General features: G+C 47.8%; 4 protein-coding genes and 1 pseudogene across 5 annotated transcripts; 1 reads left to right on the top strand and 4 right to left on the bottom strand.

Annotated features, from left to right (window-relative positions):
* Nucleotides 1-14: 14 nt before the first annotated feature.
* On the bottom strand, nt 15-5,192 carry LOC136523876 (probable sodium/metabolite cotransporter BASS1, chloroplastic). Of its 2 annotated transcripts, none has more exons than XM_066517413.1 (8): nt 4,741-5,192; nt 3,194-3,282; nt 1,745-1,838; nt 1,634-1,667; nt 1,270-1,324; nt 1,086-1,169; nt 719-1,006; nt 15-502 (listed from the first exon to the last, which is right to left on the bottom strand). In XM_066517413.1, exons 1-8 carry the CDS (start codon nt 5,126-5,128, stop codon nt 350-352), a joined length of 1,185 nt encoding a protein of 394 aa, XP_066373510.1. In that variant the 5' UTR covers nt 5,129-5,192; the 3' UTR covers nt 15-349. The 2 variants fall into 2 exon arrangements, with proteins under 2 accessions (XP_066373510.1, XP_066373514.1); XM_066517417.1 differs by having other exon boundaries at nt 5,087-5,169.
* A 1,897-nt stretch (nt 5,193-7,089) lies between these two features.
* On the bottom strand, nt 7,090-8,995 carry LOC136538776 (dormancy-associated protein 1-like). The gene is made up of 3 exons (XM_066530728.1): nt 8,753-8,995; nt 8,099-8,321; nt 7,090-7,493 (listed from the first exon to the last, which is right to left on the bottom strand). Exons 1-3 carry the CDS (start codon nt 8,856-8,858, stop codon nt 7,457-7,459), a joined length of 366 nt encoding a protein of 121 aa, XP_066386825.1. The 5' UTR covers nt 8,859-8,995; the 3' UTR covers nt 7,090-7,456.
* A 5,236-nt stretch (nt 8,996-14,231) lies between these two features.
* On the bottom strand, nt 14,232-15,237 carry LOC136536539 (F-box protein At5g07610-like; annotated as a pseudogene).
* Nucleotides 15,238-16,052: 815 nt separating this feature from the next.
* LOC136523890 (uncharacterized) lies at nt 16,053-26,469 on the top strand. The gene is made up of 2 exons (XM_066517420.1): nt 16,053-16,860; nt 26,010-26,469. Exons 1-2 carry the CDS (start codon nt 16,136-16,138, stop codon nt 26,257-26,259), a joined length of 975 nt encoding a protein of 324 aa, XP_066373517.1. The 5' UTR covers nt 16,053-16,135; the 3' UTR covers nt 26,260-26,469.
* Nucleotides 26,470-26,681: 212 nt separating this feature from the next.
* LOC136536540 (auxin-responsive protein SAUR71-like) lies at nt 26,682-26,999 on the bottom strand. The gene has a single exon (XM_066528797.1). It carries the CDS (start codon nt 26,997-26,999, stop codon nt 26,682-26,684), a length of 318 nt encoding a protein of 105 aa, XP_066384894.1.
* Nucleotides 27,000-27,254: the final 255 nt, after the last annotated feature.

Here is a 27,254-nt window from a genome sequence, read left to right on the forward strand (position 1 = left end):
CTGAGATGCTGGGCATCCAAGTGAAAGTGTGATAAACAAGCTGCCATGGTAATATGGTGTATATCCATAGCAATCATGTATTCACCAACTACACTATCCGAGTCCAACGAAACCCTCATCAACAGACCTCCAGAAAAACAAATGAACCAGCTGAGCAGCCTAGTGCAGCCTAGTGTTCTATAGCGCACGCCACTCTGCGGTGTTTACTCTTTGCTGCAATAGATCATACACAAAGTGCTGCTACTGACAGCGTAACCACCCTTCATTCTATCAACGGTTTAGTCCCACAGGTAAAATCCTTCATCCATCAGGACAACAGAGAATTCAGATGGTTGACATGATCATCGCATCATTCTCCCTTGTCCTTAGTGGGCATAGACCTCCAGATCCCAGCCAAAATGCTACCGTAGACCGAGTGACAGATGCTCGAAACAGCACATGGAACAGCCGTGAGAGGGTTGCCGAAATGCTTGGTTGCAAGGACAACGCCCAGCACTGAGTTCTGCAAAGATATGAAATTCGGTGAGATATAAATAAGGCAGCCGATGTACAATTGGAAGGGCATAAGACGTAGATCCTTTGAAAAATGAAAGGAAAAATGGGCAGACACTTGGTTCACCAAAGAGATTAAGAGTTGCTTAGGTAGAATGAGATGAAAACTTTCAAATCATCTGTATCTGACATAAGGTAAATGGTACAATATTTCGACATCAGTTACCTGCATGCCAACCTCAATAGAGATTGTTCTTGCGGAAGAGATATCAATGCCTAGTATTCTTGAAAGAACATAGCCGAAGAAAAAGCCAGATGCATGCAAGCAACCAACAGATAAAACCACTTGCGACCCAGATGCTAGGATTGCTGAAGCATTCTGTGCAATAGCATTGCCACAGAGAACGGCTACTGTTGCTACAGCAATGAAGGGCATCAACGGGGACACTAATTGAACCAGACCATTGCAGTACTGATTAAGTAGAGCACCCAAAAGGACAGGTGCGAGGACAACCTGTAAAAGATATATCAACATTAGCCAGGGGTCAAAAAAATTAGACATAAGATAAGACAAAATTTGAAATTTGCAGCACCTGAGATGTGGACACAAACAGTCCCATTGGATCTACTGCAACATATTGCCCAGCAAGTTTGGATGTCAGGAGAGGGGTCATGAACTGCATCAGGGAGCAAGATGTGAATAAAAAGCAAAAGGTAACAGCTAAGTTGAGGATTACAGATGTGAGAGCAGTACAGTGTGTGAGAGTAGCACATTACCGCTGCAGCGAAAGTGCTTGCTGCTGTCATCAGGACTGAAAGAGCAACATTTGCCCTGAAATTTGAATAAGTCTCTTTACTTTTCAGTACAATTCCCTATTCCTGAATTTTGATTATTTGCCTCCATTGAATTTGAATTAGATGCAAATGCACTAACTTATTTCAAGTTAATTTTCAACACCAGTCAGTTATACCCACTGAAGAATTCAAGAGATTCATCACCATGACAGTCATTATTCACTTAGAATATATCGTTCTGCCAACATTTCATGAATTGCCACCAACCAGATGATTATTGTTCTAAGTTTTAACAAGGCTTGTGATGGCATTTATTCTTGGCATGTACACTTTATTTTTTCATTACCTTGCTAAATAGGTCACAATGTTGCTCGCTGTGCCTGCAGATACATTTTCCTTCTCAGTTCAAGTGCCATGTAGCCAATCTATAGAAAAAGGAAGGGAAGTGCATACACACCTCCAGGGCAACAGGCCACTAAAATTAGTCCAGCAGCATAATGGGATGGCAATTTCAACAGCTTGCTCACAAAAAATCCTGACAGTGGCATCACCTGTACATAAATCACTCACTCTGGATTTTTCTTGCACATGGAGGGGAAAAACATAAAATATATATCCATGTCATCACCGAAATATGCTTAGAAACAGAAGATGCGCCAAATTTTACAAGGGACGACTCTGCAGTTGTAGTAACAGTCTCATAGATAATGACGATGTAAGCAGTATGGTTTAACAGAGTATATGGTTTTTCATCCACTTACAACAACGATAATCATAATATTTTTTGTGTTTAGATAATTGCCTAAAAGTATTTTTCAGGATGCACTTATGACTCAATCATGACGTGAATACGTGATATGTGGGGACCTTGGGTCAGACTCCCAACTCGTTGAAACTTCCGCATAGTTCATGCTACAAGGATTTTTTTTTTCTTTTTTGGTCTCTGTTATGCAATACACTAGAACTTATTTCAGGTTTTGCGAATTGTTCCTGTTACTGTTAGGGAATATTTTTTTAGAAAGAATCCTGTTAGGGAAGAATGACCTCACACCATCCATTTGAGTCTAGGGTTGCAAGTATATACAAGGGTATGGGCCAGAAAGAGAGAGAAAACAGAAAAATATCTGTCTGTATATATTAACAGTTCCCAGTATTGGGAACAATGAAAACAACCATGTTTCTTATACCAGATGTTGTGGTATGCCTTTGCTACCAAGAGAGCAGGTTTGTTGAACCGGCAGGCGTGGAACCTCGACATGTAAGTAACATGATCAACTCTACAACGTGTTTGGTTTGTTGGATTGACTGGCGCGGAACCCAGCAATGATGGACATAAGGAACCATGGATGCAAACCAAACAAGTTACTAGGATCGGATTTAGGATTGGATGCTTTGATGGATCACCTGGTGACTCAATCCAAATAGGCCACTAGTGAAGGGCCGTGAGAATAAGCGTACAATGGCTGATGGTTTTTGCGGCTGATAAGCCGACTGATGCTGTTTTGTTGTGAGAGAAAAGCATTGTACCATGGCTGATAAGTTGAAGCGAACATGAGAGTGGGCGGGCTGGGGGTAGATTTATTGCTTTCTTGCTTGTTTAAATCATCAAACGTAACTGGCTATTGACTACTACAAATTTATATTGTACTCGATGGCTGAACCTACTATTTGATCCCCTCTCTACTAATCTGCTAGCCTCAATGATCAGGATTCCATCTTCACTATACCAAGTCACCAACTCATGTGGACCTCCTCTTAATGGTGTCTGTGACAAGGAAAACTCTAATACTAACTACAAAATATACTAACATTATGCATCAATAGCGTAAATGTATGTGTATTTTGAACTTGAGAATATGATTACAAGGATTCAGACATATGAAGAACAAAAAAGGGGGGAACTGACCGTGTATTGCAGTATAAATCCAGCAGCTAACTCCCTCGGCATCAATAATGCGGTTTTGAGGTCATCCAAAGTCAATGTCATTCCCATTCCTGTAGGTATAAATCATATATCAATTACCAACTATAAATACAACGGTCCCCAAATGAAACCAGGGGTGAGTAACATGAACAGACACAAGAAAGTAAACACTCCTCAGTTTGCACATGTAAATTGTAAAGTGACAACATACATGAGTACAAGAAAGTAAACACTCCTCAGTTTCCATGAACTGCAGAGTGCTCGAGAATTTGGTCCTGCTGCCTCCACCATAATGGCACAGTAAAGAGCAATTTTTCAAGTCGTCCGATTAATCGTGATTAATCGCGACTAATCATCCTTATCGGTCCTTAGTGACCGATTTGGGGTACCGAGGCGACCAACTCAATCAGAAAGCTGGTCGTCCGATTAATCGAAGAGTAATCGTGATTAATCGTTCGACTAGGACACAGACGACTAGTTTGGTTGCTCTGTTTTTGAGCCTGTTTAACCAGGCCTATATGTGGCCTATTGGGCTTGTAATTTGGAGATGGAGATGGAGGCTTCAATTTTAATGTTGATTTGCTTAATTAGATGGCTAGTTGCCTACTTTTGTTGGACTGTGTTGAACACTTTAGCTTACGTGTACTGAAGTCGTTTTGTTATGTAATATACTGGCTGTGTGGCTGCTATGGTCTGCTATGTGCTAACTGCTAAATGCTAGTTATTTGCTACTACAGCAGTGCTTGCTAATGTAGCAGTGCTGCTGTTGAGCTGTGTCAAGATCAAGACTACATTAGTGTTGCTAATTATGGTCTTCTTTGGTATTTTAGGCTTCCAGCAGCAAGTCAGCAAAGAAATGGAGTTTGGGACAGGAATATGGACCTCTGGACATGACAGAAAAGAGAAGAAAACAACTCCCACAAGTAAGTCACCAGCTAAACACTAATGTAGTCTTGATGCTTGCTTTATTGTGTATACTATATAGTATATATAGGTATATATATAGTAGGTATATATGTCCTGATATATAGGACGACTAGGGGTCGGCTAGGCTCGACTAATCGGCCTGGTCGACGACTAATCACGATTAGTTTCCTGGTCGGTCCCATGGCGACTAGGTTCGACTGGACCACATGAAAACATTGGTAAGGAGAACATCTTATATAGAAACTAGAAAGCCAAAAACTCGTATCAAAGTGAGAATATGCAAAAGATGACGGATTGTGCTAGAGTACTGAAATTGTACAGTTCTTTTTTAAATCTTCATCTTCTTTTCTCCTAATCACTTGTCTGTCCTTTTTCATTTTGGGATATACTTTCCTGCTATCAGCTTGTGCATTTAGTCAGCGATCTCATTGCTAGCAGCTGTTCTAATATCATATAGAGGACATCAACAGAGCTAATAACCACAGGGGAAGTAGAGTTTGAGTCCACTTAGAAGAAGTGGCACGAGACAGCACCATGAGGGGTAGAACAAGTACTAGCGGGGGAACGGAACTACGGATACGGAAGGGAAGGAAGGCGCCGACCGAGCATTGTGAAAGAGAGGCCGAGCATCTGCGCGGTGGGCCCGACCCAGAGGAAGGCCGGCGGCCGCCACAGCGCGAGCGCGCAGGCCGACGCCACCCACACTGGGAACCCCAGCGACAGAGCCTCCCCAACGCGCACCAGCGCGCCCCGCACACCTCCATCGGCTCCTGGAGCCTGGGAGGGCGCTGCATCGGCATCGGCAGCGGCCGCGCTGCACCCGGTCCTCGACGGAATGCCGCGGGGCGGGGTGGCGTGGCGAAGGCGGAGGCAGGCGAGAAGCGGTGGGGTGGACGTAGCCTTGAGGCGCCTGTGGGGAGTAAGGAGGATACGATGGGGAACGGTTACCGCGGCGGCGGGAGCCGGCGGCGAGTGGCTGAGGAGAAGCATGCCGAAGGACGGAGAGCGGGGAAGGAACTGAACGCCGTTGACTTCTGATAACTGGGCAGAGTGAGCTGAGAAGTGGGGTGTTGTACGTAGATCAGGGGCTTAACTCTTTTTTAGCTTTATTAACGGTCCGTCAACCGTGAAAAAATTAATATAAGCTATGAAAAAGCTGTTGTGACCTATAATTTATGGTTATATATTGTTTGGCTAAAACACTTTTTCCCTCTGTTTTTCTTGAAATAATTGTGAAATAACTCTCTATCTATACATTTCGAAAAAACAGAGGGCTAAAAGCAGGATCTAAGGTGTTTTTTTTATGAAAAAGTATATTCATATTTCAACTATTTGGTTAGCTTTACGTTTTTTTTACAACAAAGCACTCTTCACAGGCTCAACCAAACATAACCTAAGTTATTGGATTCAATATCACTCTAGGCCTTTTATCACCGTCCTTTTATTTCAACTTAGGTTACCTGTTATCGGGCTCAACCTCGCCACTGTAGGGTGGATGCTAACATTCTATAGCATCCTTCCTCTATGAGAGCGAGGACATCCAATCACAGAGATCCATCGTAATATTATTTTAGCCATTTTCACTTAAGAATCTTCAATGATTTCAGCAACCTAGCAGGTTTATGATGCTTAGCCGTCACTTTCTGACAATATCACATTATAGACTTTTATCTATTTTCATCAAAAAAAAGCTGTTTCAAATCTCGATATATCTTATACCCTGTTTGGAACAACTTTTCTAGACCTCCCTTGGAATCAAAGCTGCACTTCTTCCACAACGAACTTTTATAAGAATCACGCGGAGAAAAAGCTTAGCGTTTGGTATGGCAGATTCTAGGGGGAGAAAGAACTCGACATGCATGTTCAAGCTCCGACGAGGGCGCAAAGAAAGAGGGGCTCGGTGAGGAGGATGTTGCGTAAGCCCATATGCTGTCACACTGTAGTGCCTTCTCACTGGATTCAACGCCGCCACTGGCCCTATCTTGCGGACATCACCCACCATATCGTCGTCGCCGGGGGCAGATTTGTCGGATTCGACTGCTTTTTGGCTCCGGTGGTGGGGAGGTGAGAGGAAGAGGGAGGCGGGGCCTAAGAGAGGGAGGCGGAGATAGGACTCAAGGTGACCAGACACAGTGCCGAGGGAGGGGAGGAGGAGACAGGGGCTCTAGCGAGTGGAGCCAGGCGCGGGGCTCGAGCGATTCCGTGTTTATGTTGAAACGCGGTGGGGAAAGAATCGCGGTCAAAATGTGCCAGTGGAGAATCACAACATTCAACACCCTTGGACGACTTCTTTTTGCCAGAAGCTGTCTAGAAGTGGTTCCAAACAGGACGTCTCAATTAGATGCACCATATGGTGAGTTTCCTTAAAATCCATTTTCACCTCTGCATTCTAGGCATTCTTAAAATCCATTTTTACCTCCGCATTCTGTAACACGCAAAGGTGGTCTCAGAAACAAATAGCACCACAAGCAATAGTCAATTGACTAGTACTAATGCCACCACCCACTAGCTTAGCCGATTTCGCTATCGAGGTAGGATGGCATAGCCGGATCTGATTGAATCCTCACGCGGGTGCCCGAATGCGGTTACAAATGGCAAGTCACGGTCAGCACAAGCCCAACACGGCAGCCTGACGACGACGTGGCAACCATTTTTTAGTGATTATTAGTTAAGTTGAGTTAACGGGGTAGTAACTTTTACCAAGGAGCCAAACTCGGGCTCCGTTACCCATCACGGTGCATTTTGTTCGCACTCCCCTGCCGCACATAACATAGACCGATACAATACAGCTGTCTGTCTGTATGGTGTGTGTATGTGTTTAGGCTAAGCAGCGAGAAGAACGGATCCTTGTCTGGGTAATTTTGTTGCTATCCATGTCTTCAGCGCTGGTTTACTAACTGATTATACTATTCATCAAGATTAGGAAAATTAAAATGGAAGAAACAGGCACGTAGAAGTACACGCATCCATTACTCGCTGGCAAAATATTTACAAGATGAGAAGAGCTAGCACACACCACACGTACCACACACACAGAGCTCCCTTCACTGGCCAAGCCGAGTCAGAGGAACTGACCAAGTATACCAGGAACTACGAACTCAGTACTCGCTACTAGGAGCGACGACTGCATATCACTCACTCCATAACATAACATAACATGACATGACATGTAGGATAAATTAAACGGCAAAGTCTTTATCAGCAACAGCAACGCAGAAGTACTATAATAGAGCGTGCATGACCACAAGGACCAGCAAACGTGGCCCTGACAGAGACGCCGGGCCCTTCATCATCATCGATCTCATCCAGTCATCCGATCTAACGGTGGTTGCTCCTGGTCTCGTCGCTGTAGAGCCTGAAATGAAATATTATACATATGACAACATTCTGTGTCACGATATTTTGTTTGCTCAAGTCCAAATGACACCATTGTTTAACTAGTAGTACTAGATCGTTTTCACAGGTTAATTATTACTATATTAAGAAACAAATTAAGAGGAGTTTATTTATATACACGGAGTATTATTTATATTAATATTAACTAAAATAAATTTGGCCACCAGCGTGTGTGGCCTTTAGGCCTTATCCGTTCGAACAAACACTGAAACAGTAAAGTATAGCACTCTCTGTCACTGTCTCACTCTCCTCGGTCGTGCTTCTGGATTGGCATGCCACGTGAGCAAATCATGGTTCGCTAAGTGGATCCCATGTTGCCTTTGTTTTTTTTTTATTGGTGCTTACTTCACTAGTGCATATATTGTCTTAATTATAGAACTAATTAAAATCAACCATTCATCCAGTTAAACAAGACTCAAGAGAGCAAGAGTGGGAGCAGCACAGCAGCCAAGTTTGTGCTCAATTATTAGTTTGATGCTGGATCTGCTGCTTGAGCAGATCACGTAGGCACGTAGGTCTAGCTGTAGGCGAAGACGGCGGTGTCAGAGATGAGATGATGCTTACCAGTCGTAGACGGTGGGGGAGTTTGGCTGCGGGCGGTCGAAGAGGTTGGCGCCCATGCCCTTGGTGGCCAGGTTGCTCCCCGGGTGGAACACGCTGCGCCACACGTTGTCGTTGGCGCCGCGCCGCGGCGTCGTCGTCGACGACGACGGCGTCACCGGTGTCGTCGGGGTCGACGGCATCGACTGCGTCCGCTTGTAGCTCCCCGCGGCTCCGGCGTCCGCGTCTTAATTTATTTATCAGAAGAAAGTAAAAAAAAAAACGGTGGTCAGTAAGATCAGTCAGTGAACGAATTAACCTGCAAGCCCGGCAGATTAACACAACAACAGTACCATAGTACTCCGTAATTAGTGACGCCACGCCCTACAACTTATGTAGGATTTTACTAGCGCCGTGTTCGGCTTATAAGTCGTACGCCAACGAACGGCATTTTTTTTTGATGAAACAAACCCAAACGAACAAACGAACAGGGCGTATATCAGTATGGTTTAGATCAGTTCTGATTATATTTCTGTTCCTGAACGACATAAATAACGAGTGATTCATTCATTTCTATAGTAGTTAGTCATATAAGCTGCTACTTGGTTCGACTGCATAGATAGCCCATATCCGATGCTGATGCCGATTCGATCCTACGAAGCCGATGACGATGAGTACCTTTGTCGATGACGAGCGGGCGGGGGGTGGCGGCCTTGCGGAGCTTCTCGAGGCCCGTCTCCGGGTGAGGCCCAGCCACCACGTCGTCCCACAGCTTGTCCAGCATCTTCTTCGCTCGCTGCTCGCTCCTTTCTCTCGAGCTCACTCACAAAGCCAGCAGGGTAGATGGATCTAGAGCTCCGGCGAGTTAACGAGTTACAGCTACCGCTAATACAATGGCAAAAGAGCACCGAGCACCGAGCACCGAGCTGATGGGCCTCTCTTAAATCAACGGAGGGGACGTGTGTCCGGACACCGGCGTGGTCATTGTACCGCCCGCACGCCAAGGGCGCGATGGAAGCTGGAAGCATGCGCGGAGCTAAGGATGAAAACGGAACGAAAATATTCTAAATCTAAATCTATCGTTTTCTATATTTAATCCAATCGAATCCGTATTTTCTTATCCGACTTTACCGTTTTTGTTTTCACATTTCACATGTTTCGTATTTCAAATGTAAATATAGAAAACGGTTTAGACATTTTTCGACCGTTTTCTACTTTTCTACTTTTAATTTGAAATATTTCAAATTAAAAATTTGGTTTAAACCGAATTTGGCCAACTGCACATGTCATATATCCCAATTACAGGTTGTTCACCACGCAACTGCGTTCTTTCTACTAGTAGCCAGCTGCCCTCTCTTATAGACGGCGTCCAGCCTCATCTCTCTTCACCTCATAAGATGGTGCTAAATGTCAAGAAACCAGCAGCATCTACACGAAAGCCCATCTGGGCCATAGCCCATCAAGCTCATCGGTTTAACCCCCACCTGCAAAGTCAATCATTTAATAGTTTTTGCATCAGCCGAATAAATCTTTGTTACTCAAAAGAAAAATCTAAATAAATCTTTAAAATAAAATACTACATCTATTCTAAAAAGATTAATAAAATTATTCTCAGTTCGAGTTCATGTTTCTATAATATGCACTTGTTAATTATTATATGTACTTAAACTTGATTATGTATGCACTTAGTCATGCACTTGGTCTATGGGTCGGTATTCCGAATTGAGTTTTCATATATCGACCGTGTTCGACATAAATCCATTCGAATTGATTCATTTTCGAAATTCTCGATAATTCGTAAGTTCGCGTTCGTTTTCGTGTCCGATTTTTATCGTTTTCGCTTTCGTTTTCGTATTTCAAATATAAAAGTAGAAAATAATTTAGAAAATTTTCGATCATTTCCGACCGTTTTCATACGTGGAGCACATAAATGCGTTCAGCCGGGTCCCGGTCATGCGGTGGCGTAAGTAACCTCTGGATCTGGACCGGAAATTTCAGCTGGTGCACGCGGTGAGCGGACCTGCCCACGTCTGAGAGCCTGCGATGACGCAGCAAAGTAGATAAGGATGGAGTTTTTTTTTTCAAAATCAAACAAAGAAAAATGAAGCGGACTGCCGCCAAAATCTTATATTATGTAGGCCGCCGCACTAGTTCAGCCCCGTACTTTATATTTTTCAGCGAAAAGAACATGATAGTATTTTAACATCAATGTCAGAATAAGTTAAATTTTAGTAAAATGAACAGAGCCATGGATAGTGCGTATTTGAATTCGAACATTTAATATCTAATTGTATTTAAAATCAAATATTCAAAATTAATTTTGTTATATATATATATATATATATATATATATATATATATATATATATATATATATATATATATATATATATATATATATATAGAACTACTATCCTGTAGCTGGCTACAGAATAACTTATTCTGTAGCCACTTTGAGTTACGATAATTACTATGTTATTTTACGAGATTATAGTAACTCCTTACTAAGTGGTTTAATATAACGTTATGGTAAATATCCTCATGTGTTACAGTAACCCAACTATCGTAAATATGTATTTATATTATGGTAAATTAGTATATAAAATTATAGTAAATGGAGGTGGCTACAGAATAACTTATTTTGTAGCCGGCTACTGAATAGCCTGTCCCTAGGGAGAGGCTATTCAGTAGCCGGCTACAAAATAAGTTATTCTGTAGCCATCTCCATTTACTATAATTTTATATACTAATTTACCATAATGTCAATACATATTTACGATAGTTGGGTTACTATAACACATGGGGATATTTACCATAACGTTATATTAAACCACTTAGTAAGGAGTTACTATAATCTCGTAAATTAACATAGTAATTATCGTAACTCAAAGTGGCTACAAAATAAGTTATTCTGTAGCCGGCTACAGGACAGTAGTTATATAGGGAGAGGCTATTCAGTAGTCGGCTACAAAATAAGTTATTCTGTAGCCACCTCCATTTACTATAATTTTATATACTAATTTACCATAATGTCAATACATATTTACGATAGTTGGGTTACTATAACACATGGGGATATTTACCATAACGTTATATTAAACCACTTAGTAAGGAGTTACTATAATCTCGTAAATTAACATAGTAATTATCATAACTCAAAGTGGCTACAGAATAAGTTATTCTGTAGCCAGCTACAGGATAGTAGTTCTATATATAGGGAGAGGCTATTCAGTAGCCGGCTACAAAATAAGTTATTCTGTAGCCACCTCCATTTACCATAATTTTATACACTAATTTACGATAATGTTAATACATATTTACGATAGTTGGGTTACTATAACACATGGAGATATTTACCGTAACGTTATAATAAACCACTTAGTAAATTAACATAGTAATTATCGTAACTCAAAGTGGCTACATAATAAGTTATTTTGTAGCCAGCTATAGGATAGTAGTTCTATATATATAGAACTACTATCCTGTAGCTGGCTACAGAATAACTTATTCTGTAGCCACTTTGAGTTACGATAATTACTATGTTAATTTACGAGATTACAGTAACTCCATACTAAGTGGTTTACTATAACGTTATGGTAAATATCTTCATATGTTATAGTAACCCAACTATCGTAAATATGTACTGACATTATGGTAAATTAGTATATAAAATTATAGTAAATAGAGGTGACTACAGAATAACTTATTTTGTAGCCGGTTACTGAATAGCCTCTCCCTATATATATATATATATATATATATATATATATATATATATATATGATGCGTCTGTATCGGATCCGGTTTCATCCCAGCGTTGGATACCTGTTGGACTGGATGGATGCATCTGGCCAGCCCAAAATATCCTATTCCCAAATCCCAACCCAATCCGATCTGATGGGCAGCGTCAGACGTGGCCACGTGGCAAGACGAATTGGCTCGCCCCGTCGCCCCTTCACCTCGAAGGTCGAAGCCCGCCACGGCGCCACGGGTCCCTACCTACCCGCCTGCCTTGGAGCCAGGCGACAGCAAAGATTCCTCTGGAGATCGCCAGGCTAGCCAGCCCGCTCTTGCCCGGCAACCGGCGTCCTCCGTTTCGATTCCACAGTGTTGGGCCTGCGGGTTTACCACCATTGTGTAACACAGATGAGAATAGTTGCACCTTTGGGCCCAGCGGCGCACCCCCAGACCAAACTACTATACTCCTAGATAAAGCCCATGCTTATCACATTCTCATACGGCAATAAGCCTTCTCTTATCCAAATAGCTTTTGTAATAATCTATCATTCTTGAAGATAAATTCTATGCACATCCAGACAGGAATACTACCACCCTTGAAAGCAATGGTTGGAATCTTATTACATGAACAGGATTCAATTGGTAGGATCCAAATGGGCCCTTAGTATAAACGTCGGCATCCGCATACAAAGCACATCCTTGTTAATCTCATGGCCTACTGCCTGGCGCCTGCAGATAAATAAGTAGCCATGTAAAACATGAAAATAACAGAGAAGCCAGCGAGAAAAGGCCACGTAAACTACTGCACCATCTTCTTTTCTCTCTTCAGAAACAGTCTTCTGACATTGAATAAAAGTAGAATTTCACAAATGACCCACCATCAGTCGTAAATCATTCCATCGGAAACACGATGATACGCAAAAGTACGATCCATATCTGAATTATGGATTGGGTGGTTGACTGCCGACAGCAGTTTTTTTTCCCAAAAGCCATAGCTGTTCAAGCAAATGGCTTTTAGCTTTGTCACAGTTCATAAGCCATATCAGCTTTTTCACAGCTCAACCAAACACGTTAGACTGATAACTCCGACTTTGTATTTTTATTTGGCTTTATTATGGTTTTCGAGTTTGATTTCCGACAAAGAAAAGGTGAATCAGGAAACATTTTTGATATTTTCACCTGATTCTGATCATTATCACCTCTACTTTTCCAACACCAATTCTTGGGTATAAAGATGTGCTATGGTCCTGAAAATGAATGTTTCTACAGAATATACAAATGCACATAACTATCCTAGTCCCAACAAATATAAATATATTATAATTAGTTAAAAGAAGCAGAGACAAATTTATAAGTAATTTTTGTATACTTAAGCTGCAGAATCTTCACGGTTGACAACAGCTGTACTTTAATGTCCATTCTTCACAACTACTTACCTTTTATTAAATTGAACAGGCAACAATCTAGTTCTCCTAAAATGATTTCACCTAGTGAGGAACTGAGGATACATCTTAGTTGAAATTGTAAGTGGTCACATATATCCATCAAATGGACTACTCCCTCTATCCTATAATATAGCGCATTCCAAAAATTTTAAGACAACTTAACTGAATGATCAAAAGACGCATGTACCTATAGACTAAGTCCATTTAGGACCCGTTCGTTTACCGGGGAATGGAGGCCTGGAACAGTTCCAGTTCCAGACGGAATGGTAAGTTTATTTATAGTACTAATGATCAGCCGGATTATTTCCGGCCCTTAATCCGCACCAAACGAACGAGGCCTTAAGGACTTTCTCCTCAAATTATAGTTACCTTTTTAACGAACTTTACCAAATCTGAGTATGGGCACCACACAGAATGCATTCAGTCTGTTCGGCTGCTAGGATTGCTGCTTAATTTTAGAAGTCACAACACACCATATTCTAGGACAGAGTAGCTATGACAGAGAATTAGATGAATGTAGGCAAATATATGGCACTGCAGATAACAAATGGCAACAATTATCATTAATGAAAAGCAAGCATACTTATTTAAGTAATCTCTGCACTATCAGGTATTCAAGTTACAATACAACCTCTTTGGCCCCGTTCGCTTTGTTGAAAAAACAAGCCGAAATATTGTTCCGGTTGATTTGTTGTGAGAAAAAAATATTGTTCCGGCTAAAAAAACAAGCTGAAAAAGACGGATTATAAGAGAAGCGAACATGGCTTTATGATTGTCGATTCATAGCATTTCTTCAAAACAAGACCAGGAATGTATCATACTACCATAAACACAGACTATGAAAAGAAGATAAATTAAAGTAGATAACCTATCCTCATGATTTAATTTGGTCACAACCGAAGTCCAGCTCATGAGAAGACACCCATAGCATTTTGGAGTCACAATTGTTGATCTTCACCTTTTGTGTTGTGCTTCTAGTTTTGATCAGTCAGTGAGTCCGAGAAAAAAGGTACATATGGAAAATATTGTAGAAAAAAAAAATTCTCATCAATAGGCTCTGTGAGAGTACATATAACACAAACTTTCCCACAATCCATGTCATATGACATTAGCAGATTCTCACATTTCCAAACAACGAAAATCACATTGCATTCTGGGTGGATTGCGATTAAAGAATAATCCCACTCGAACATGAGATCCACCTCTCCGCAAAGTTGGGAAGTGGTAACATTATACTTAAATATCCATTGACCCGCACTATAGTCTTCAAGAATCCAGACTGCTATTTTAGAAGTGAGATGCCTCCTAGTATTTATATAGCACAAGCGCCCCTGTGATTGACCAATAAAAGCAACAGGGCCCTTATAAAAGTTTTCAAAACTCAATATCCCTTCCTTGTCCACTGTCAGTATAGTGGAATCAGAGATCAAATGGAGTATTCCATTCATAAAGACACCTCTTTCCTCGACCGGCACAACCTCATCGCTCCAACCATTTTCCTTGTGACTCCACGCTCCAGTTTCCGACGAGTAAATTTCCAGGCCAGTGATATATCCGTACTGATCTTCCTCTAGGAGCCGGAACACATAGAAGTGAGAGGAAGTGTCCGGGTCGAAACCCAAACGCATTGTAGACACTGGGCTGTTGTTGTCAAGGAGGCAGGACCATCCATTTATCAGCACCAGCACATGTTGAGGAGAAGGCCACCGCAGCAGTCCCTAGGACGGATCCACCTGTAGTCAGCCAAGAAGGGCAACGAAGGGTCCAGCTGTTATCTTGTTCTCGTGGCTCAACAGGTAGTGAGGGTAGAAGAAGCCAGATATTGTCTGGGGAATGTTCTTGCGGTGCACGGGGTGAGAGATGAGGCCGTGCCAGTGACGGGAGACGCACTTGAATCGGCGGGCGAGACAGTATCTCGATGATGAGGTCGGTGAGGTCGGTGGCGGCAGTCGCGGCTCTGGCCCTCTTCTTGCGTGAACATCGAGATCAAAGTGACACATGCGCTAATGTTCAAAGTGCGTGAACATCAATGAGTCTTATTTTTTTAGCGCATGCGGCAGACGCACTTTGAACATTCACGCAATGAGGCTTGTTTAAATCCAGGGCATAAAATTTCAAAGTGTCACATCTGGTATCATTGCGTGAATATTAATAAAAAAAATAAATTACAGAATCCATAAGTAAACTGCCTAATTAATTCATCATTAGCGCATGTGTTATCGTAGCACCACGTTGTCAAATCATGGGCTAATTAGACTTAAAAAAATTCGTAAAGCAAATTAGTCATAAATTATATAATTAGTTATTTTTAGTCTATATTTAATACTCTATGTGTATATGTGAGATATGGAGTAAATTTGAGATGGGGGAAGGCCTCGATAATCAGTCACCACTCACCACGAAAACTGCAGACCTGCTCAGTTCTACGTTTCAGTAAGAATCCATCAAGTCGAACTGAATCAATTGATAAAAACACGATACCCTTTTTTCTTCGTTCTGCTGGTAGCCTTTGAGCTAATTTTAGATGATTAAATAGTATTCTGTAAAAAGAAATAAGCTAAAAACAAGCTAAAAAAAAGCAGCCGAGACATGACCAGCCGAACGCCCTGTAGACGAATGCTGGCGAAGGGTACCCAACTGGCCGCTAGCCCAACAAGGCGATAATGGGATTCCCATTCCCCTTGGGTATGGAGTCTGGGACGGGCCGATCCGTTCGGCCCAGGTGGCCCATTAATGATCCAACAAGGCTGCCCCGTCTCCACACTGGATAACGAAGGGATAAGCTGGGTCACGGCCACTCCCATCCCCGCACTTTTCACCGGCCTCCGCCTCCTCCCTCCCCTCCATCGCCGTCGCCGGGGCGTCCTACAACTTCAAAATGGCGGCCACTGCCACCGCCATGGCCATAGCAACTATCTCCCCCTCCGCCCCGATCCCATCCGCGCCCTTCCCATCCCTCCCCCTCCCCCTTCCCCTCGGCCTCCGCCTCCGCCCTCAACCCCTCCTCCTCGCTGCCTCCCGCCGCCTCCTCCTCCCTGTCCCAAAGGCCTCCTCCTGGGACGACTCCGTCGCCGAGGAGGGAGGAGACGCGGAGGAATCTGCCGCCGCTGGGGACGAGGAGGAGGACGACGAGGACGAGAAGCCGCGGCCGGAGCCGGTGTCCTCCTCCGAGTTCCAGTTCGCGGCGCCCCCCGAGGGCTACGTCGAGCCCGCCGCCTTTGACGAGCTACCGCCGGAGTCTCCAGAAGACGTGGCGGCGGCGTACGAGTCTCTCTACGGGCCGGCCTTCAGCGGCGAGTCGTTGCTGGGGAACAACGTCTACGAGGTCAAGGTGGTCGACCCCATCGACATGGACCGGGAGCAGCGCCCCAACGACGATTTCACCGAGCGCGTCGTGCAGGTCAACCGCGTCACCAAGGTCGTCAAGGGAGGCAGGCAGCTCTCCTACCGCGCAATCGTCGTCGTCGGCGACATGAAGGGGCACGTTGGCGTCGGCGTGGGAAAGGCCAAGGAGGTCACGGAGGCCATCACCAAGGCCGCCATGAACGGACGACGCAACCTTGTCACAGTGCCGCTCACTAAGTATTCCACATTCCCGCACAGGTCAGTGACATTGTCCAGCACTACTTAAGATTCACTTGTACTTGAATTGCTTCCAAGATGGTTAGCCTACACCTAATCCTTGTGTTAGGTTGAATTTAGTGAGATACTCTGGACATTGAGCAGTGAAGGTTAATTGGGCGTCTCAAGATGGATGGAGCGAGCCTCCCGGTTGCCGAGGAACTGGGACTCGACGGCAAGCCAGGCATGCCGGGCAGTGGAGCCCTGGGCGGAGATGATCTCGGCAAGGTCGTCGGTGAGCGTAGTGACGATCCAGGACTTGACGACGCAGTCCATCCGAGCCCAGTCAGGGGAGATCGGGGCCGGAGGTTCCTCGTGGACGTGGTCCTGAAGAGAGAACTTGCCGAGGATGAGCAGGAACTGATCGCGCCAGCGATTGAAGTCGCCGGAGTCGACGTCGAGGACGGTGGTGACGTGGTTCTGGATGTTGTTGACGGCGACGGCCTAGGCGTGCAGTTGCAGCAGTGCCATGGCCTCATGGAGGAGCATGGCTGAGGCGAGGTCGGGAGGAGACGTTGAAGATGTGCTGGAGGAGGCGCCGCCAGGTGCACCGGGAGGGGCGGCGGCGGCGGCCGCGCGCTACATGGCTGCGCGCGCCAGGGCTTCGCTGGCGCGGGCAGCAGCCGCGTCGCGATCTTTGACGGCGGCTGCAGCCTCCTCCTCGGCCTGGGCAGCGCGAGCCAGGGCGGCCTGGCGCTCCTTGTCGAGAAGTTGGGCGGCGGCGGCGGCGTTCGCCTTCTCCTTGGCCTGGCGTGCCGCGATCTCGTCAGCAGTAACATCCCCAGACCTGGGAGAGGGCGGGGGAGTGGGAGACATGGCGCTGCACGGCAGAGGCCGGCGCACAGGGGTGGGCAGCGGAAGGGAAGACCTAAACCTAGGCGGCTGATACCATGAGAGCGAATAGGTCTCGGGAAATTGTGATAGATTGATATGGGTACAGGGAGTACATTATATAGGCAAGGATCAGGACGGGTTTATAGAAACACCCAATCAACGGTGATCTTTGCCTAATCAATAATCATCTACCATAATCCCTAGAGGCAGCCCAACCGATAGGCTTGGGTGCCAGGCCCATGGCCAGCCCATAGGCGCCTATTCTAACAGAAATAAAGCTGGTTTTAGACTTGCTTTCAATTTATTGCACTATTCTTCTACCTTGACTGAGGCCTAAGAAAAACATACATTAAGCTGTTTTAAGAAATGTGGCTAGTGGCTGCAAAATCAAGTCTCGTTGCTGGTTCTCTTGTGGTACTATTCTTGACCCAATGTGGCTATTTTGAAGCTAACATGACTTTTGAAAATTGTCCCTGTTAGCGCATTCCTATTTGACAGAGGCACTGAAGTGTCATGGTCATTTATCTTTTGTTTGATCAAGTTTGATGCTAAAATCAATCTGAATTTTCTTTCACGAATTTGTAATTCTCTACATCGACAGCAAACTCCATGTTAGATGTTAGATCCAGTACTGTAGCTATGTCTCCTTTCCTGTTGTCTGAATGTTTTAGTTGTGTGGATAAGCCTATAGTAATTCACTTGTTTCGGATTAGCAAGGGGCGGGTCTGGTTGAAGTCAAGGGTGTTCAATTGAATACCTATTATTTTTGCAAAACAACGAGTATTTCAATATGTTGAACACTTTTAAGCTAGGTTCAAGTCTATGAATCTAGGATATACTGCTCAGTTCTGTGTTATTTATTATACAGTTAGTGCTATGTGATGCTGTAATCAATTATACATGCAAAAAACTAACCCCTCCATTCCAAATTATATGACGTTTTGGCTTTTCTAGATACATTGCTTTTACTATGTATCTAGACATAGTGTATATCTAAGTGCATAGCAAATGCTGTGTATCTAGAATACCCAAAATGTCTTATAATTTGGAATGGAGGGAGTAGGCTTTAGACTGTAAGAAAAATCATTTTTTTGACCCTTTGAAATTTTGGTGTGAGTGTGTTAGTCGCTGAATTCTCACTCTTGGTAGTAGGAGAATTCTTACTCTCATCGAGAGAGGATGACACTAGGAGTTGGGGCAATTTTCTTGTCTATTTCTCACACAAGCTCACACAAATGCCATGCCACCCCAAGGGGTTGGGGTTACATATTTATAGGCTGCTAGCCAGCCAAGCATATGCCAAGATGCTAGTCTAAGATGCTAGTCTAAGATGCTAATATGCTGTCCTAGCTAAGATGCTGTCCTCTAGTCTAAGATGCTGTCCTCTAAGATGCTGTCCTCTAGTCTAAGATGCTGTCCTAAAAACAGAAAAACAGCCACAAGGACAGCTACAAGGACCATGACCATGTGAGCATCATAGCCCCACAAAGACCAGCCACACATGAGACTTATCCATCATTCTCCCCCTAAGTCTTGTGCGTCGTCTTGTGGGAGAGTTGAACCATCCCGGTCCTGGAGCAGAGCTCAAGGAACTTGATCCTCCCAAGGGGCTTGGTGAGCAGGTCCGCAAGCTGGTCCTTGGTGTTGATGTAGCTCGCCTTGATGCTCCCTTCCTCCAAACAGCTTCGGATGAAGTGGTACCTCACCCGGATGTGCTTGCTGCGTTCGTGGAACACGGGGTTCTTTGCCAGGGCCAGAGCGGACTTGCTGTCCACCCTGAGCTCCACCGCTCTAGTGTCTCTGCCGAGGAGATCACCAAGCAGTCGAGCGAGCCAGAGCGCCTGAGTCGAAGCGGTGGAGGCCGCTATGTACTCGGCCTCGCAGCTGGACAGGGCCACCACCTGCTGCTTGACCGACTGCCAGCTAACGAGGCACTTGCCGAGGAAGAAGAGGATCCCGCTCGTGCTCTTGCTGGTGTCGATGTCGCCGGCGTGGTCGCTGTCGCTGTACCCGACGAAGTGTGCCGCCCCAGGGCACCTCGGGTAGTAGAGGCCGTGGTCGAGAGTCCCCGCAACATAGCGGATGATCCTCTTCACAGCCTGCTGGTGCTCCGTCGTCGGTCGCTGCATGAACCGACTAACGTAGCCGACGGAGAATGCCAAGTCCGGCCGTGTGTGGGCGAGGTAGCGAAGGCTCCCCACAAGACGCCGGTACTGCGTAGCGTCCACCTCCTCCGTCGTGCTGTCGCGGCTCAGCTTCAGCCTCTCCTCCATCGGAGTGAGAGCTGGGTTGCAGTCGGTGAGCCCAGCTAGCTCAACGACGCGCTTGGCGTAGGCGGTCTGTCGAAGCGTGATCCCAGAGTCATCCTGGTGTACCTCGATTCCCAGGTAGAAGGAGAGAGGCCCCAGGTCACTCATCTGGAAGGTGGCCTTCATCTCTTCCTTGAATGCCGCCACCTCCGCATCCTTGGTGCCGGTGATCACCAAGTCGTCGACGTAGACACCCACCAACAGGGCATTACCTCCATTGCCCCGTCGGTAGATGGCCGCCTCGTGCGGGCTTTGCTCGAAGCCCATCCCCTTTAGCGTGGAATCCAGCTTGGCATTCCACGCCCTCGGTGCCTGCCGCAAGCCATAGAGGGCCTTGCGCAGGCGGAGCACCTTGCCCTCCTTGCCGGGGATCGCAAATCCCGGCGGCTGGTGCACGTAGACCTCCTCCTTCAAGTCGCCGTTAAGGAATGCCGACTTGACGTCCATGTGATGAACACGCCAGCCCTCCTGGGCAGCTAGCGCAAGGAGGAGTCGCACGGACTCCATCCGTGCCACGGGAGCAAAGGCGTCGTCGAAGTCGACCCCCTCCTGCTGCACGAAACCTCGTGCCACCAAGCGAGCCTTGTGCTTGACGATGGCACCGGCTTCATCCCTCTTCAGCTTGTACACCCACTTAAGGGTGATCGCGCGATGACCACGAGGAAGGTCAGCAAGCTCCCAGGTGCGGTTCTTCTCAACCGCATCCATCTCCAACTGCATCGCGGCGCGCCATGCCGCGTGTCTCTCGGCCTCTGCGAACGACCGAGGCTCGCCGTCGTCACACGCAAGGTGCAACTGCGCCTCCAGGTCCTCCAGGTCATGAGGCACCAGTCCCGGCACCAACTGGTCGCCGAGAAGGTTCTCCATCGTACGGTACCGCAACGGCTCGCCGTCGTGGTACGCGTCGATGCGCTCCTCGTCGTGAGAGAGCGGAGTAGCGAGCTCAACCGGGCTATGCTCGACACGAGCTGGTGTTGGAGTAGACGTGCCCGGAGAGGTGCCTGTCGGTGCTAGAGTGCGTGGCGTTGCCGGCTGTGGTGAAGCCGGCGAAGAACTCATCGCAGCCGAGGTCCTGGCTGGAGAGCGTGGAGCTGTCGGAGTAGCAGGCGCCGGGATCGGTGGAGGCTCGGGGACTGGGGTAGACGCGCTCGCCGAAGAAGAGCTGCCTACTCCCCCAGCTCCCTCGAAGTGGACGTACTCGACAGTGAAGTCGTCGTAAGTCGGAGCCGAGCCATCGTCCACCGCCTTGTCCCACGCCCATCCTCGCCCTTCGTCGAACACAACGTCGCGCGCCGTGCGCACACGCTGTGTCTTCGGGTCGAGGATGCGGTAGGCCTTCGAGCCCTCCGCGTAGCCGATGAATACTCCCGGAGTGCTCCTGTCGTCGAGCTTGCTGATGTGGCCAAGCTCCTTGGCGAACGCGAGGCAGCCGAAGACCCGCAAGTGGGAGACCGCCGGCTTGCGCCCATGCCAAGCCTCGTACGGCGTCCTGCCGTCGAGCGCCTTGGTAGGCGAGCGGTTGAGGATGTAGACGGCCGTCACCACCGCCTCTCCCCAGAAGACAGCCGGCATCCCCCTCTGCTTGAGGAGGGCCCGAGCCATCCCCACAACCGTCTGGTTGCGCCGCTCGACGACGCCGTTCTGCTGCGGGCTGTATGGCGCGGAGTAGTGGCGCTGAATGCCCTCGTCAGCGCAGTACGACGCGAATTCAGCCGCCGTGAATTCGCCGCCGTTGTCGGTGCGCAGCACGCGCAGCTTGCGGCCGCACTCCGCCTCCGCAGAAGCCTGCGCGCGTCTGATGGCGTCCGCAACCTCTCCCTTGCTGCCGAGGACCATCACCCACATGTAGCGGGAGAGGTCGTCGACGAGCAGCAGGAAATAACGTCGTCCTCCCGGTGTGGCCGGTGTCACCGGGCCACACAAGTCCCCGTGCACGAGCTCGAGCCTCTCCTTGGCTCGAAAGCTCGCCTGCTGGGGAAAGGGGAGTCGCCTCTGCTTCGTCAACACGCAGACGTCGCAGAGCTGCTCCACATGGTCGAGGCACGGCAGGCCTCGCACCATCTCCGTGGCACTGAGCCGCTTCAGGGCCTCAAAGTGAAGGTGCCCGAAACGCTCGTGCCACTGCCACGCCTCGTCGTCCCGACGAGCAGCGAGACAGAGGGGTTGTGCCACCTGCACGTTAAGGACGTAGAGTCGATTTGCGCTTCTGGATACCTTGGCAAGAAGGCGACGACGACGATCCCAAATCCTCATGACTCCGTCCTCAACCACCACGCGCGAACCGTTCTCATCCAGCTGTCCCAAGCTGATGATGGAGTTCCTCAACGCGGGGATGTAGTAGACTCCGGTGAGCAGCCTGTGCTCACCAGACACGGCGGTGAAGATGATGGAGCCGACGCCCTTGATCTCCACGCCGGAGGCATCCCCAAACTTGACGGAGCCTCGGACGCTAGAGTCAAGCTCGGTGAAGAACTCCCGTCGACCGGTCATGTGATGGGTGGCGCCGGTGTCAAGGCACCACCCGTCAGTCTTGTCGTTGCCGGAGCTGTCGCCGAGGAGGGCGTGTGCTTTTGGCTCGTCAAGGTGGAGGAGAGCCGCTGCGGCCGGTGCCGCTGGAGGTAGCTCGATGCTGGCATGTGCCATGAACAGAGCCGGCTCCTCCTCCGCCTGTGCGACGTGGGCCTGGCCGCGTCGTGGCTGTCGACAGTCCTTGGCCCAATGGCCAAGCTGGCCGCAGTTGCGGCAGGCGTCGTCTCGTGCCGGCTTGTGCCTGCCGGCGGCGCCGCCCTGGGCGCCTCCGCGGGCATCACCCTCGGCGCGTCCTCGCGCCCCGGCCTGGGCGTCTCTGCGCACCTTGCGTGGCTTGCCACGCTTGCGGCCGCCTGTCGCGGAAGAAGGCTCCCCCTTCCTCCGGTCACCCTGGCTGGCAAGCCACTGCTCCCGAGTGAGAAGGAGCTTCCCGCCAGTGGTGATGGGCCCTGAGAGGGACTGTGGCTCATCACTATCGACGACCTTGAGGCGACCTATCGCCTCCTCGATCGACATCGTGGAGAGATCCAGCAGCGACTCGATCGAGCGAGCCATCTGCTTGTACTTCTCGGGGACGCAGCGGAAGAGCTTTTCGACAGCTCTCTCCTCGCCGTAGGTGTCGTCGCCGAACTGCACCATCTTCTGCAACAGAGTGTTGAGACGGAGAGCAAAGTCATCAACGTCCTCACCTGGCTTGAAAGCCAGGTTCTCCCACTCCTTGCGAAGTGCCTGCAGTGTGGACTTGCGGGCGCGGTCGCTGCCGATGCGTGCCGCAGCGATGGCGTCCCAAGCCTCCTTGGCAGTCCGCTTGCTGGTAAGCGAGAACTGCATCTCGGGCGGGACTGCAGCGATGAGAGCATCCAGCGCCCGTCGATCTAGGTCGTAGTCGACGTCGCCGTACCGGACTGCCTCCCACATGTGCCGCACCTGGAGCTTTACCCTCATCACCGCAGCCCACTCGACGTAGTTGGTCTTGGTGAGGGTAGGCCACCCACCGCCGGGACCGACGTCCCTGACAACAGCCTGGAGCCCGTGGTAACCACGGTACCGATCCGGGGAGAGAGAGCCACGCTGCCTGTGAAGGCCGCGCTCTCCATCGACCCGTCCGCCACCGTTGCCGTGCGCGCCTCCTCCAGGAGCGCCACCGGCGCGTCCGCGCCTGTCTGGGCTGCCGCCGCGCTCGTGGGCGTGCGCGGCTGCCCCAGGAGCGCCACCGCCGTGCGCGCCTCCTCCAGGAGCGCCGCCAGCGCGTCCGCGCCTGTCTGGGCTGCCGCCACGCTCGTGGACGTGCGCGGCTGTCCACTGCGCCGCCCGCGCTCGCGCTGCCTCCCTCTCTAGCAGCTCGAGGTCCGCGTCGGCGGTGTCGTCAGCGGAAATGGAGCTGCCGATGCTGCCGCGCAGAGCCTCGACCTCCGCCGCCGCCGCACGCGCTGCATTCGCCGCCGCCGCTGCTTCCGCCTCCGCTCTGGCTGCTGCCAGCTCCGCCGCTGCTAGCCTCGACGCCCTTGCCGCCGCCGCAGCGGTCTCTGCCGCCGCTCGCTCGCGTTCCTCTGCCGCGGCAAGTTCGGCCTCCTGCCGACGCCGCGTGCTCGAGGCGACCGAGCGCTGAGACTGCCCTACGGACATGACGCGCTACCGGGGGGCTGCTGCGTGGGGAGAGGGCTGCTTCAGACGAGCTGGGAGAGGAGTGAACAGGAGCGGCCGGAGGAGCTGCTGCTGCCAACAGCTGGGGCTGTTGTGGGGCTGGGAGAGAAGATGAGCAAGAGATGCTCAGGCTACAGGATAATACGGCTCTGATACCACTTGTTAGTCGCTGAATTCTCACTCTTGGTAGTAGGAGAATTCTTACTCTCATCGAGAGAGGATGACACTAGGAGTTGGGGCAATTTTCTTGTCTATTTCTCACACAAGCTCACACAAATGCCATGCCACCCCAAGGGGTTGGGGTTACATATTTATAGGCTGCTAGCCAGCCAAGCATATGCCAAGATGGTAGTCTAAGATGCTAGTCTAAGATGCTAATATGCTGTCCTAGCTAAGATGCTGTCCTCTAGTCTAAGATGCTGTCCTCTAGTCTAAGATGCTGTCCTAAAAACAGAAAAACAGCCACAAGGACAGCCACAAGGACCATGACCATGTGAGCATCATAGCCCCACAAAGACCAGCCACACATGAGACTTATCCATCAGAGTGGTGTAAATGGGTTTTGTAAGGGCTCTTCCCCTTTTTCTTCTTAATATTATGATACACAGCTCTCGTGTGTGTTCAAGAATATTTTTTCGAATACCCATCCTCCAAATCATGGGCCCACCACATGATGTCATAATCATAATTATGGTGTCATGAAGGTTGCTTGCCATTGGTGGCGTTAGTTTTGTATTAGCAGATTTGTAGGGGATCTTGAACAACATGGCTGAGAAAAATTGGCACTTAAAAATCAATCATTTTAATTTAGTTTAACACTTTAATGTAGAGAAATTAAATTGAGGTTTATACAGTTCTTGTATGACATAACATTGAACTAGTATGATTTATTTGTAACAGTGTTTGTCAGCAATGAATAATTTAAACTATCATTTTTATGAATCCAAAATGCTCTAAGTAGAAGTAATTATTTTTGCAACATAGTGTTCACCTTTAACTTCCTTTCCTCCTGGTTAAGGTGCATGCATCATTGCTTTTAGACAATTTAGTGCATTGTTTTTGGTCTTTTGTTCTTGCAGTACTAATTTGGGTCAGTTAAAACTTTTTTATGGCATGATTTAGTTTCCTGAGTTGTGATTTTTTTTCAAGCATTACTTGTAGTATTTGCAAGGTTGCATCAATTATATCTGTTCAAAACTATCATTTATTCAAGCATTACTTTTACAAGCTTTTGGCACAAATACATTTGTGAGTAATCTAGAACCTATTTGGCAAATCAAATTCAAGCAAATGAATTCATTGGCTCAGTGTTTCTGACTTGGTTTTCAAAAAGGAGCTAGCCTGACACGAATAGCTAGAATATCTGGTCCAAAAAAAGAGATTCTTAAAATCCTGTTCATCTGCCAATAGAAGCTTGTACTAAGTCGGTGTTTGCTTAAGAGGTTGTGATATAATTTTGTAAACACTTACTCACTACTGAAGTCTGAACTCTGGAAGTGCTGCTTTAGTGCTTTAACATTTTTTTCTCTGGTCGATTGGGTCAAGTAAAAGGTTTCTGCTCAACTGATTGCAGTTTTATGCCTCTTGAGTTTACCATTTTATTTTTCTCTTTGGACACATTACTAGCACTGTTTTTATTCCCCTTGAATGTTTGTCATGTTTTGAATTGGTCAATCCTCTGGCATCCCAAGCAATAAAAGGATTTTCCCTCTCCTTTCTATGATAGATGGGTCTATATATAACTGTAAAAGTTGAGCATGTGTTGATGTATTGCAATCTGAATATTTGTCTTGGTTTTTGCTGCAATGCGAGCAGAGCTGATGCAGACTATGGAGCAGCCAGGGTGATGTTGAGGCCTGCTTGCCCTGGATCTGGTGTTATTGCTGGTGGAGCTGTGAGGGTTGTGTTGGAGATGGCTGGCGTTGAAAATGCTCTGGGTAAGCAACTGCGCAGCAAGAACCCCCTGAACAACGCACGAGCCACCATCAAGGCGACGCAGACGATGAAGCAGTTCAAGGATGTCGCCGAGGAGCGTGGTGTACCAATGGAGGAGCTATGGAAATGATAAAAGCAAAACCAAACCAAAACCCCTTTTGTAGCATTCTTTCTCCTTTCGCTGTATTTTTCTTAAGTTCTTCATTTTTCTGCTGTATCTATCTATGGGATGGGATAACCCCGCCTCACAATTTCTTTTTGCATCTCTCTTCTGAGATCTGTGAGTAGTGGCAACATTTACATGCAAGTTTCCGATGAAAATTGAATCCATGGATTCTGACCCTGTATGCATACTCTTCACATCTTTACACTAACTACTGGTAGAAGTTCAGACAGAAGAATGAACAGGTTCAGCACAAAATGCATCTTGTCTGTACATGAAGTCAGGTATCTAGCTTCACCTGGCACACCGAATACTGGATGAAATCCGTATCAATCAAAGAATGGACAAATTCAGCACAAATGTGGCTGCCCGCCGTATACATACATAATCTATCTAGCCTCGCACGCGCCGCCGACCATCTGTTGGAACCGGTCGACGATGCATGGGATCCTCAGCACGCCTGGCTGACCATAGCCGAACTGCTGCGCGGCCATCTCCAGAACGGCCGCCATGCACGGCTCCTTGAGCATCTCGACGTGCACCATGATCCTCTCCTCGCTGCCCTCCTCGTCGCCGACGAGCACCATGGGGACGTAGCCTCTCGGGGTCCACCCCTGGTCGCTGGCCAACAAAGCTTGCCGCGACGAGGGTGCTGTGGCGGCGGACCTGGGGCTCCCGTTCACCGGTTTCTTCCACACTGCCGCCATGGCTGTTGTTGCCAACGGCCGGGATCGGTCGGAGCAGAAGGCTTGGGTACGACACTAACTAAGGTGGTTAATTAGCTGCTTGCGAGGCGCAGTATGATATGATCACTTGCCGATGCACACAAGTGCAGATGCTCCGTGCCTCCGTGGCCGTGGTCCGTGGAGTGGGGTTAGTTATATATGCATCGGTTTGTCCCAAAGGGATCGGCCGGACGTCGGACGAGGGAGGACCATGGTTCGTACGCAAAACGAGAGGTC

The sequence above is a fragment of the Miscanthus floridulus genome, chromosome 2 (assembly GCF_019320115.1).
Source record: "Miscanthus floridulus cultivar M001 chromosome 2, ASM1932011v1, whole genome shotgun sequence".
NCBI lineage: Eukaryota > Viridiplantae > Streptophyta > Magnoliopsida > Poales > Poaceae > Miscanthus > Miscanthus floridulus.